General features: G+C 37.4%; 1 protein-coding gene across 6 annotated transcripts in view; it reads right to left on the bottom strand.

Moving 5' to 3' along the window:
* Nucleotides 1-13,361, bottom strand: part of DNAH12 (dynein axonemal heavy chain 12) — a 218,839-nt gene that overhangs the window by 190,095 nt on the left and 15,383 nt on the right. For all 6 annotated transcript variants that reach the window (XM_040454701.1, XM_040454703.1, XM_040454706.1 and 3 more), the window contains 9 exons: nucleotides 13,139-13,328; nucleotides 12,223-12,295; nucleotides 11,037-11,195; nucleotides 10,637-10,832; nucleotides 6,904-7,092; nucleotides 5,962-6,118; nucleotides 5,235-5,326; nucleotides 4,163-4,341; nucleotides 155-290 (listed from right to left, as the gene is read on the bottom strand). In XM_040454701.1, the coding sequence (XP_040310635.1) occupies nucleotides 155-290; nucleotides 4,163-4,341; nucleotides 5,235-5,326; nucleotides 5,962-6,118; nucleotides 6,904-7,092; nucleotides 10,637-10,832; nucleotides 11,037-11,195; nucleotides 12,223-12,295; nucleotides 13,139-13,328 (1,371 nt within the window). The remainder of the gene's footprint in view (nucleotides 1-154; nucleotides 291-4,162; nucleotides 4,342-5,234; nucleotides 5,327-5,961; nucleotides 6,119-6,903; nucleotides 7,093-10,636; nucleotides 10,833-11,036; nucleotides 11,196-12,222; nucleotides 12,296-13,138; nucleotides 13,329-13,361) is intronic.

The raw sequence follows: 13,361 nt of genomic DNA, 5'->3' as shown, positions 1-13,361 counted from the left end.
GAGCCTGCTTCGGATTCTGTGTCTCCCTCTCTCTCTGCCCACCCCACCCCCATACTCTATCTCTCTTAAAAATAAACATTAAAATAAAATTAAATAAATAAATAAATAAATAAATAAATAAATAAATAAAATATTGTAATTAAAAGATTCTTACCTTGATCCGTAAAATCAACTCTTGAATCCCTATAGTCCGGGCTTTTTCTACATAAGATATCAGATCCATCATCTCTTCTGTTGTCTCAGGGACTTTTAATGCATGCTCTTTAATTGCTTCAAAATCACTGCAGATACTGACACAATGCTCTGCTTTACTATGGTTACAGTAATTAATGCTATATCATATTTGATATATGTGTTATAAATATTACAAAATATGAACCGTGATAGCCTCAAAATATTAAATTACTAAGACGTCTTGAAACATTTAAGGACAACTTAGCTGATGTAACTTGGTATACATCATACATCTACAAAAATCTATGAAATTGACATAACGTTTTTATGTAGAAATTATGGTATATTAGAAAAAAAATTTCTATGGATCTCTTCAACTCTCTTGAACATCCAGCTAAGCAGTGTGATGTAGAGTGTACTTAGGATGGTAAGCAGGCCAATGTGAATACAAAGAAGGGGACATTATGAAGCTGGAGAGGTGAGCAGTAATTAGATCACGTAGGGCTTAATATGTCATTCTTGATTTTCAAAAATTTAGGAGGGATGCAACAAAGTGGACAATGCCAAAAAGACAGGTGATCCTACGAAGGCACTTTCACCTTGCTAGAGCAGAATCTGTGTCCCTTTGGGAGAGACAGTACCACAAAAGACAAAGGCAGACAAAATGAGAGCAAATGATTGGCCCAAACAGATGCTAAACTAAACAGTGAGTAAGAAAAGCATTCTTTAATGATTATTTATTTAATAAATTGTACCTAGTGGCACACATTCCTCCTTTTGATGTTATCTATCTCAAGTAGGGAATTTAAATGGAAAAGAATGAAAGAATGAACTAGATAGAGGAAACTGGACAAATTTTCAGCTGCTCTTATGTCATGGGTTTATAATAATATACAGTTATTTTGTTGGAAGTGACAGAATTTTCCAGAAAAGTCACAGATACCACAAAAATAAATACCAAAAAATGTTATGTTAAACATAAATCATTTTTTGATTAAGGCATTGTTGTGGCTCTTATTCCATGGGATTGTTAGAAACGAATGCTTTGCCATTGTTGATATCTTTTTGTGTAGTATACTTTTGTATAAAGCATGCCTGACAATACTTCACTTTTTGACAGTCAAATTTTAAGTTTGTTTATTTATTTATTTATTTATTTATTTATTTATTTATTTTTGAGATAGAGCAGGGAAGGGGCAGAGAGAGAGGGAGACAGAGAAGCCCAAGGCAGGGCTCCAGCCCACGAACTGTGAGATCCAGACCTAGCTGAAACTGAGACAGACACTTAACTGACTGACTAAGCCACCCAGGTGTCCCTGACAGGCATATACTTTTTGTTTACTTAAAAATATTTATTGATGTGATGGCTCCCTTCATTGGGTGACTATTCTACACCAAGCACAGTGTCAGATGCTTTACAAACATAATCTGTGGAGGTTCCTGGGTGGCTCAGTCAGTTAAGCATCCAACTTGAGCTCAGGTCATGATTCCATGGTTTGTGAGTTCAAGCCCTGCATTGGGCTCTCTGCTGTCAGCACAAAGCCCACTTCAGATCCTCTGTCTTCCTCTCTCTCTGCCCCTCCCCCTTGCCCCCTCATGCTCACACTCTCTCTCTCAAAAATAAACATTTAAAAAAATGTAATCTGTGATCCTAACATTAGTCCTTCAGGGAAAGTATTATTTTTCACAGCTGGCACAGCAGAAAACTGAGGCTCAGGGAAATGAACTAACTTGCCTGGAGTTATAGAACTAGTTCATTACAGAGCCAGGATTCAAATCTAGATCTTTCTGACTCTAAAGCACATGATTTTCTCACATTGCTTCTGGGAAAATAAACATACTAGCTAACATTGATTGAATGCCATGTCCCAGGCACTGTGCTAGGTGCTTTACATGTATTAGTTTTAGTCCTTACAGAAGTTACAAACTAAGATTCTTTTGGAGACAGGCAGGTAACAGATGAATTAAATGAGTTGGATGATGAGTTGATTCAGCAGTGGGTGAACAAACCAAAGGACACATTCCATATAAAATGGAAACTGCTTCTCAGTTCCACCTACCACTGCAGGCCCAACAAGGCACAGTCTTCCCACCTTTTCAAGAAAAGTAAAAGATCTGGATTGTGTGTGGGTGCGTGTGTGTGTGTGTGTGTGTGTGTGTGTGTGTGTGTGTGTCAACATTTTGAAATGTTGACAGCTAATTCAAAATGTGTTTAGACAGGGGCACCTGGATGGCTCAGTCAGTTGAGAATCTGACTTCAGCTCAGGTCATAATCTTGCAGTTCTTGAGTTCAACCACCACATGGGGCTCACTGCTGTCAGTGGGGAGCCCACTTCAGATCCTCTTTCCCCATCTCTCTCTGCTCCTCCCCTGCTCTCTCTCTCAAAAAATAAAATAAAATACAGGGCTCCTGGGTGGCTCAGTTGGTTAAGCATCCACTTTCAGCTCAGGTCATGATCTCACGGTTTGTGAGTTCGAGCCCCGCATCAGGCTCTGTGCTGACAGCTCGGAGACTGGAGCCTGCTTCGGATTCTGTGTCTCCCCTTCTCTCTACACCTCCCCTGCTCACGCTCTGTGTCTGTCTCTCAATAATAAATAAACGTTAAAAATTTTTTTAAAAAAATAAAAATAGAAAATAAAATAAAATAAATTTCTGGGGCGCCTGGGTGACGCAGTCGGTTAAGCGTCCGACTTCAGCCAGGTCACGATCTCGCGGTCCGTGAGTTCGAGCCCCGCGTCGGGCTCTGGGCTGATGGCTCAGAGCCTGGAGCCTATTTCCGATTCTGTGTCTCCCTCTCTCTCTGCCCCTCCCCCGTTCATGCTCTGTCTCTCTCTGTCCCAAAAATAAATAAACGTTGAAAAAAATAAATAAATAAAATAAAATAAAATAAAATAAATTTCTAAAATGTGTTTAAACATGGGTGCCAGGGTGGCACAGTCAGTTAAGTGTCTGACTTGGGCTCAGGTCATGATCTCGCAGTTTATGAGTTCGAGACCCACGTCAAGCTCTGTGCTGACAGCTTGGAGCCTAGAGCCTGCTTCAGATTCTGTATCTTCCTCTCTCTCTGCTCCTCCCCTGTTCTCTCTCTCTCTCTCTCTCTCTCAAAAATAAATAAACATTAAAATACGTTTAAAAAAATGAAACCCAGCATGAGACAAGGAAAAAGTGTCTGCATGACATATCCAACTAGTAAGCCACTAGTTTATGAATCTAATTTTACAACCACTCTGCAAAGTAGGTATTGCTGTCTCTATTTTACAGATGACAAAAATAAGTTAGGTAAGACCACAATATTGGGGTCAGGAACAATCCAAGATCTTCCCAATATCATTGAAAGTTTATAGTCTTTCTGTTTTCATGCAGCCTGTATCCAAACACTAGTTTATTTCAGTTTCTTAAAAAAAAAAAAAATCCTGTGTTTCCTCAAAACAATTCTCAAACCATATCAAACAAACAAAAACCAGACCAATGGGACTACAAGGGAAAGTCCTTAGGAGGCAGCTGTGAAGAAAAAATTGTAAGAACTTATATTTTAATCTTTTAAAAAATTTTTTTTAAATTGGGGCACCTGGATGGCTCAGTCGGTTGGGCATCCGACTTCGGCTCAGGTCATGGTTTCACAGTTCATGGATTTGAGCCCCGCATCGGGCTCTGTGCTGACAGCTCTGAGCCTGGAGTCTGTTTTGGTTTCTGTGTCTCCTTCTCTCTCTCTGCCCCTCCCCCACTAGCACTCTGTCTGGCTCTGTCCCAAAAATAAACAAACATTTAAAAATTTGTTTTTAATTTTTTTAAGTTTATTTACTTGCTTATTTTTTAGTAATCTCTACACCCAGTGTGGGTCTCAAACTCACAACCCCAAGATCAAGAGTCACATGCTCTTCTGAATAAGCCATCCAGGCACCCCCTAATCTTTTAAACAAGAGTTATTATTAGCAAAATATTTCTTTTAACCCTATAATTCCAAGTTTAGCAATTAATTCTACTTACCTTTCATTTTCTTTTCTATGTTTTGAAGCTATGTCGTTTAATAATATGTTTGCAAAGGCTTTTGCTTTGTTTGTTAGACCCGTCTTCAAATCTTCACAATCCAAACGCACCATAGGGAAATGAACCCACTGAGGCAAAAGCATTATTTCTGAGGCGAGACTGAGAAATCTTCCTATAAACTTAAAAAAATAAAAAAGGATTTAAAAATCAGATCCAAGTATATTACTTGCACAGCTAGAAACCTTCAAAACAAAGTACAAATTGTTGAGCAAAGATACCCTAAAATTTTTCCCACATGGCTCCCACTTACATTTCCAACTTCATCTTCTAAATTTGCTGTGTACTACATTCCTATGTTACCTATTCTTCACCTATCTTGGTCATGCTACAGTTCCTCTGTACCTATAAACATCTCCTTCAAAGCCTGGCTCACTTTTCACTTCTTCAAGAAACTGTCACCAATATTCCGAAGCAGATGCAACCACTCCCTCTTCTGTGCTTCCACAACACCTTGTTCACATCTCCATTCCAGCACCTATCTGTACATATCATGGTTGTTATTCCTATGTCTGACTTCCAGGCCAAATATAAGCTCCTGAGGATAATGTGCGTGTATTATTTATCTTAACATCACCAAAACCTTGCTAGGTATCTGAATGTGATGAAGAGATTTTTGTTGAAGCAATGAATGAGTTAATGAATGACTAAAGAAATTATGGGGTGAGGAGAGCCTGGGTGGCTCAGTTGGTTGAGCATCGGACTCCTGATTTTGGCTCACGTCATGATCCCAGGGTCGCGGGATTGAGCCCCATGTGAGGCTCAGCACTGAGCATGGAGCCTGCTTAAGAATCTCTCTCTCTCCCTCTGCCCCTCTCCCCCACTTTCTCTCTCTCTCTAAAATAAAATAAAATAATAAATTATGAAATGAACCTATGAATTTACTATAATGATGTTCTGAATGAGAGATTCTATTAACTTCAATTGAAGCATTTACTTTACAGGGAAAAAAAATTCACCCTAATTTTAAAACAGAAATTCAAAGACACTCATGAAAAACAGAATTACCACTTACTTCTGTGTATTCATCAAAAGTATGATCTTCTGCTTGGAAAGTCTCTATCAGCTCAACCGCAGATCCATCAAGAAGCCAATTATATTTTTCAACTGAAAATTAATAACCTAATTTAAATCTCAACAATAAGACCCATTCAAAAAGATAAAGTGTTTTGTTGATATGGTCAGGGAAATGAGTAGACTATTCAATTAAATATTATTAATAGAGAATTAACATACATTAATAAAATAGACCTAACAAGCAAACCAGGTTAAACATGACATTTTAAAATAAAGATAATAGTGTATGCTAATGATCTTACAATAATATAGAGGTACTGTTAAGCCAGTTAATAGAAAGTTTTGATTAACAGAATGTCAAGTAACAATCCTGACCCCATACATACTTGAGGAGACTATAAAACTGAGCTGCAGTCTCTTCCAAACTATTCTTCGAAATTATCTTGATTTAACTCTTGATTTAGCTTTCTCCTTATTCCAACATCTCTTCTATCTTTTTGCTTCATCACCCTGTTCCAGTTAACATTCACCCATTAGACTTGACAACACAATTCAAGTTTCTTAGGTTGGGTTGGATCTGTGATTCTGCCAAAAGCCATGCCTATGCTCACTTCTGGTTCTTCCTGCTCTTTCATGACAGCCCAAGACAACCAAATATCTGACCAATTTCTAGTAAAAATAAAAATGGTATTATTTTACAATAAAATAATATATGTCATATATACCATATGTCTCATAATGTTTTCTTGCACCTTCTAAGTTATGATGTACTGCTGCCTTCAGTGTAGTAACAGCCCATTGTGACACATGTTCAGGAAGTTCTGTGTCCAGATTTACAGCTGGTGAAGTTCCTGAGAGCCAAGAGGGAACTGTTTGGACATTCTAACAAAAATTAAAATGACAATTTATGAAACCAGTATCTGTGCAATTGGGCTATACATAGAGCTTATACTATATTTTTAAACATTATTATCATATTTCAACGGTCCAAAAAAAGATAACTTGATGAAAAATAATGATTTAGAGTTGTATATTTTTAATCTAATATAAAAACTTGCGTTAGTTTTCTACCATTCAACAAGTATTTATTGAATAACTATATCTAAGTGATTATATTAGAATGTACAAAAAACAAACATGATGTGGATCTTGTCCTTAAGAAGCTCACAACTACACAGGGAGAATCAAATGTGCACAAAAGTACTAATTCACAGCTACAATAAAAGTTCTAAGAAGGAAAAACATCATTTCCATCCAGGAAATGTTACCAAAGAGAAAGCACTTTCTAACTTGAAATAACTTGGAGGATGGAAATAAAACAGAGTTATAACATTTTATGTACACGTCCACTTTATAGAGTTTCAACTCAGTTTAAATTTTTGAAAGAGGGGGCACCTGGGCGTCTCAGTTGGTGAAGTGTCCAACTTCGGCTCAGGTCATGATCTCGCAGTTCATGAGTTTGAGCCCCACATCAGGGTCGCTGTTGTCAGCCTGTCAGTGCAGAGCCTGCTTTGGATCCTATGGCGCCCTCTCTCTACCCCTCCCTCGCTTGCACTCTCCCCCCAAATAAATAAATATTAAAAAATAATAATAAAATTAAAATAAAATAATAAAATACTGAAAGAGGCCCATATAAAGAAACCCAATGGATAAGGAAGACGAAATACCTGCAGAGCTTCAGTTATTCGCTCTACCAAACCCAAAACAACATCTTCCAAATCTTGAAAGGTAGGATAAAATTCCATTTTATCATCATCAAATGTCAGTTCCATCTTAAATACTGGCAGCCCACATTGATCTTCTTGGTCAAAGAGCTTCACAAATCCTTCTACAGTTCTCTTTAAGAAATCCTTTAGCTGCATTATGTCGTAAATTAGCATTACTTTAGAAAGTACAAATTCAACCTTTAACCTTTTAACCTTTTGTGCAAAATCAGTGAGATATCACCTACAAATAATTCATTCTATCAATTCATTTAGTCCTCAAAATTATCTTCATTCAGCACAGTATGTTCTTACTAAGTGTAGTCTAAAACAAGTAGAATGATATATGCAAACTTTGATTTTTTTTTTATAGACTAGCAACAATCCTAAAATGGCAACTCAGAATCTTCCACATTCTTCAGTAATTCTTTCCATGGTACAGAAAACATTCCAGAAAAACTAAACAAAGTGAAGATTAAGGGGAGGAGAGGCCCGACACCTGAGAATGAGGGTGCCATGGGGTGACATGCACGTGAGGTGAGGGACAGTTAGTATGCTAAAGCAAGCTGCTAAGGTTGATAGTTAAATATTCAAGAATTTTGTGAGCCAGTTACTAAACCCTTGGATGCTTGAAAATTACACTGTGGGAATATTTCCACCAGGAAATTGGCAAACACTACAAATTAGGGCTTCTCCCCAACCTGGAGAGTTGGATTTCCAGCAAATCACCAGGTGAGGGTGAAGCCACTGGACATTAGAAACATGCACAATAAGGGGAACCTGGGTGGCACCGGACTTCAGAACAGGTCATGATCTCACAGCTCATGAGTTCAAGCCCTGTGTTGGGCTCTGTGCTGACAGCTTTGAGCCTGGAGCCTGCTTCAGATTCTGTGTCTCCCTCCCTCTCTGCCCCTCTACTGTTTGCTCTCTCTCTCTCTCTCTCTCTTAAAAATAAATAAACATTAAAAATTTTTTTTAAATGTGCACAATAAGTTACCAAACTATGAATAATGCATTCTTATGTAGAATCAACTATTTGAAATTTAGCCAAGGGGATAAATATAATGATCTTCAAAATGTTCCTCATCTCTATTTCTTATCAAATAATCATAGTCCTCTTAAAAGGATAAAGATAGAAAGTACATCATGTATATGAATTACAGAGTTATATACTAGATATTAAATGTGTCCTTTTAAGGATGTGTTGCAGGGCACCTGGATGGCTCAGTCAGTTAAGCGTCTGACTCTTGATTTTGGCTCAGGTCATGGTCATGATCTCATGGTTCTGGGATGGAGCCTTTTTTTTTTTTAATGTTTATTTATTTTTGAGACAGAGAGAGACAGAGCATGAATGGGGGAGGGGCAGAGAGAGAGGGAGACACAGAATCGGAAGCAGGCTCCAGGCTCTGAGCCATCAGCCCAGAGCCTGATGCGGGGCTCGAACTCACGGACCGCGAGATTGTGACCTGAGCTGAAGTCGGTCGATTAACCAACTGAGCCACCCAGGCGCCCCTGGGATGGAGCCTTAAATCGGGCTCTGCTCTGAGTGTGGAGCCTGCTTGGGATTCTCTCTCTGCCCCTCTCTCACTGGTGTGCTCTCTCTCTCAAAATAAATAAAAATTTCTTTTAAATAGTATACATTGCAAAATTCATGGAATCTTTGGGGATATTTTACAAAAGGGAAAGGTTTTATTCAGAACTGTTTTTGTAGAACTGTATTTCTATAATAGTAAAAATTTGAGGAGAGAATTAATGTTCTCTTTAAAGATGATCAATTCAAGGGGCACCTGGGTGGCCCAGTCAGTTAAGCATCTGACTCTTGATATCAGCTCAGATCATGATCTTGCAGTGGTGAGATCAACCCCCAAATCAGGCTCTGTGCTGACAGCATGGAACCTGCTTAGGATTCTCTCTCCCCCTCTCTCTGCCCCAGCCCCGCTCACACACACACACACACACTCTCTCTCTCTCTCTCTCTCTCTCTCTCTCTCTCTCTTTCTCTCAAAATAAATAAATAAATAAATAAATAAATAAATAAATAAATACTGTAAAAAAGATGATCAATTCAATTTCAAACCAAGATTTTACTAAGAAAAACATGAGAATCAATCAACTTGAAATTTCATATGTTCAAAAAAATGTTTACTGGGATAGTCCTTTTTGTTAATATTCTCCAATAAAGCTATAGATAATTAGTTGATAGCTTTTAAGCATGAGCCCAGTTATCACTCATAATACTGACACATACTTCTAGAATTTCCTTTCATTTTAGACTGCTTCAGATCTTACTTCAGAAATGAAGCATTTTTATGCTAAACATATTTAAATAAAATTATGATAAAAATGTTTTTCTTATTTCAAAATAACTACCTAGCACTATGTCTGAATAGAATTTTATTTAAAATAATAAACTAAAGGGCACCTGGGTGGCTCAGTTGGTTAAGCATCTGACTTCCCCTTAAGTCATGATCTCACAATTCGTGAGTTTGAGCCCCATGCCGGGCTCTACACTGACAGCTCAGAGCCTGGAGTCTGCTTGATTCTCTGTCTCCCTTTCTCTCTCTGCCCCTTCCCCGCTTATGTGCTCTCTTTCCCTCAAAAATGAAATAAATACTTAAAAAAATAATAAAATAAAACATCAGTTTTAAATTTAGCACCCAAAAAATGAATAATCCAATTAAGAAATGGGCAGAAGACATAAATAGACATTTTTCCAAAGTAGATACACAGATGGCTAACAGCCACATGAAAAGATGTTCAACATCACTCATCATCAGGGAAACACAAATCAAAACCACGATGAGATGCCATCTCCCACCTGTCAGAATGGCTAAAATCAAAAACACAAGAAACAACAGGTGTTGGGGAGGATGTGGAGAAAGGGGAACTTTCTTGCATTGTTGATGGCAATATAAACTGGAGCAGCCACTCTAGAAAACAGTATGGAGGTTCCTCAAAAAGTTAACAATAAAATAAATAAATAAAAATTTTAAAAAGTTAAAAATAGAACTACCCTACAATTAGGCAATCGCACTACTAGGTATTTACCCAAAGAATACAAAATTACTAATTCCAAATGTTACATGCACCCCAAAGTTTATAGCACCATTATGTACAATAGCCAAATTATGGAAGCAGCCCAAGTGTCCACAGATAGATGAATGGATAAAGAAGATATGGTATATAGACATGATAGATGAATGGATAAAGAAGATATGGTATATAGACATGCAATGGAATATTATTCAGCCATAAAAAAGAGAATGAATCTTGCCATTTGCAATGACATGGATGGAGCAAGAGAGTATTATGCTAAGTGAAGTAAGTCAGAGAAAGACAGATACCATATGACTTCACTCATATGTGGAATTTAAGAAACAAAACAAATGAGTAAAGGGGGAAAAAATATAGAGACAGAGAGGCAAACCAAAAAACAGTCTCTTAACTATAGAGAAATGATGGTTAGTAGAGGGGATGTGGGTGGGGGATGGGTGAAATAGGTGATGTGGATTAAGGAATGTACTTGTGATGAGCACCGGGTGTTATATGGAAGTGTTGAATCACTATACTATACACCTGAAACTAAATATTACATTGTATGTTAACCAACTAGAATTTAAATAAAAACTTAAAATATAATAAAATAATAAACTAATTATAATAGCATTATCATTTAAGATATATAAAATATATTTACCTGATTTGACATAAGTGTAGAAACACAGTTATAAAATGCATCCCATTTTTCAGGTCTGATGCCTTCTAGAGCCTCCTTCTTTGTGAAAAGATTTATGACCTTTGGATACCATGTGTTCATTATCTTCTCTTCTGCCTTTCTAGCTTGTATTGACAGATCATTTTTTAGTGATTCACAATCAATTGGCCCTTTAGCTCTATTTATGAGAAGTATAAAAATGATTTAAAGCAAATGATAAATATTGGTCCTAATACATAATTGTTGAAAAAAGTAAGAAAATTTTAATCTAAAGAAAAGTTCTCAAGATTCATCAGTTTAAGATGTCTACAGTCAAAATATAAAGATTCAAGCATGAGATATTCAAATCTTAAATGTTAGTTAATAAATATGAGATTTTTACCTAATTCCTGTTAAATCTAGCAAAATCGTATTGGAAAATGTCGTATAACCAAGGTCCAGTAATATTTTCATAGTTGGATGAACAATGTGCAAATTAGCTAATATTTGACTTCTTGTCTGCACATAGCTAGAATGCCAAGGCTTAGAATAATCCAGTCCTCTGGAAAAGCAAAACACCATATCAAGCAGAATTCAAACAATATACTCTAACTTTTAGGAAACAATAGTTATGACATGGAATTAATATTAAAGCGAGAAGAAGACTGGGAAATGTGGTCAGCGATCAAAGCTTCATGCATGTAATAAAAAGGCATCAAGATCTTGAAAGTGTATTATCGGCACACCTGGGTGGCTCAGTAGGTTAGGCGCCCAACTCTTGATTTCAGCTTAGGTCATTATCTCACCATTCGTGGGATTGAGGCCCGAGTCAGGTTCTCTGCTGACCACAGGGAGCCTGCTTGGAATTCTCTCTCCCTCTCTCCCTGCCCCTCCCCTGCTCACATGCGGCTTGCGCTCTCGCTCTCTCTCTCTCTCTCTCTCTCTCTCAAAATAAATAAATAAACATTAAAAAGACAGAGAGAGAGTGAGAGAGAAAGTGCATTATCTTCAGAGAGGACAGACTGATGGGCCAGGTACCCTGCTAACTTCCACTGTGCTCTGGCTCAGTTACCCTGGGTATGGATAAACGAACTTAGGACTGGGAAGAGAGGAAGAAATCTGTCTGGTATACACCAGAGGTTACTTAAGGCCAAGTTGACCTATACATCCTTAAAGATTCCCCTGATTGTGTAAGCAACAAATAGACAAGTTCAGAGCAAGGATACACCGCAGTAGTGCTATTCTTCAGATGTATTCAAAATAGCTTCACAATTCTAGACTTAATGTTAGATCAGCTTATTTTCAACCTGTTATCAAAACCTAGATGCAGGGGCATCTGGGTGGTGCAGTCGGTTGAGCGTCCGACTTCAGCTCAGGTCATGATCTCACAGTCCGTGAGTTCAAGCCCTGAGTCAGGGTCTGTGCTGACAGCTCACAGCCTGGAGCCTGCTTCGGATTCTGTGTCTCCCTCTCTCTCTGCCCCTCCCCTGCTCATGCTCTGTCTCTCTCTGTCTCAAAAATAAATAAAAACATTAAAAAAAAATTTTTTTAACCTAGATGCAATACTGTTTTTAAAATAATTTACTCACACAGGGGATTCAGGTAAAGGGCCTCCTTCATCTTCCAGCCATTTAACCGGAGGTTTCACGAGAACACTCCTCACTAAAATACATACATGTATTAATATTTCTTGAAAACTCTCACAAGTCCTACTCAAACTTTCTAACTTTTCTTATTGGATAATATAGCTTATTGAGCATTAAAGTGAGTATGAGAAAAAAAATCATTTATTTGAAAAAAAATCAAGTTGTTGGTACTATTTAGGTGTTACTTTAGGGGTGAATTCAGATACAGTAAAGCTTTAAGTTTCAGCTTTTTGCATTCTATCTACTCAAAGGCCACTTAAGAGAATTTATTCCAGGGGTTCCTGGGTGGCTTGGTCAGTTGAGCATCGGACTCTTGATTTTGGCTGAGGCCATGTCCTCATGGTTCCTGAGATCGAGCTATGCATCGGTCTCTGTGCTGACAGCATGGGGCCTGCTTGAGATTCTCCCTCTCTCTCTCTATCTCTCTCTGCCCCTCCCCTGCTTGTGCGCTCTCTCTCTCTCTCTCTTTCTCTCACAAAATAAATAAACATTAAAAAAAACTTATGCCAATAAAAATTTCCAATATTAAATCCCTAATAAATTTCTCTAAATACACTAACACTTATTTTTTTTTTTTTACAATCCGGTAAACAGTGTAACTACAACCATAAAGACAAAGAGAAAAATGAAAAAGCCCTTAGCTAATAAGCACAGGAAAAAAAAATTATACAAAGTTCCCTTAAATTACAAAGATTTTGACTAGATTATAAGCTCAAAATAAAAGCTTTAAATAAAAATAGTATGTAAGAAATACATACAGCTAAATATATAAATTATTCATTATTCATATTTCTACTTTTGATTGAAGGGGTGGAAAACAAAAGTAAAAGAAGCTTGGCATTTGTGAAATGCTACTTACCCAGATATCTCTTCATGCTTTTTTCAAAGTCACTTGACACCTCATTTATGAGACTTTCAACAAGTTTTTCTCTTTCTTTCCCTTCCTTTAAAGACTCAGGTATCAGCATTAACATGTGATCCAGCCATTCCTGCTGAATAGGCACCATAGGACTACTTTCTACACATTGCTTCATATAAATATAGTTGAACTGAGAATGTAATAAGAAAAAACTAAATGTTCT

Source organism: Herpailurus yagouaroundi, unplaced genomic scaffold (genome assembly GCF_014898765.1).
Source record: "Herpailurus yagouaroundi ecotype Mexico unplaced genomic scaffold, PumYag 213, whole genome shotgun sequence".
Lineage (NCBI taxonomy): Eukaryota > Metazoa > Chordata > Mammalia > Carnivora > Felidae > Herpailurus > Herpailurus yagouaroundi.
Note: the sequence above shows the minus strand (reverse complement) of the source record. Positions and strands in the feature narration are given on the sequence as shown.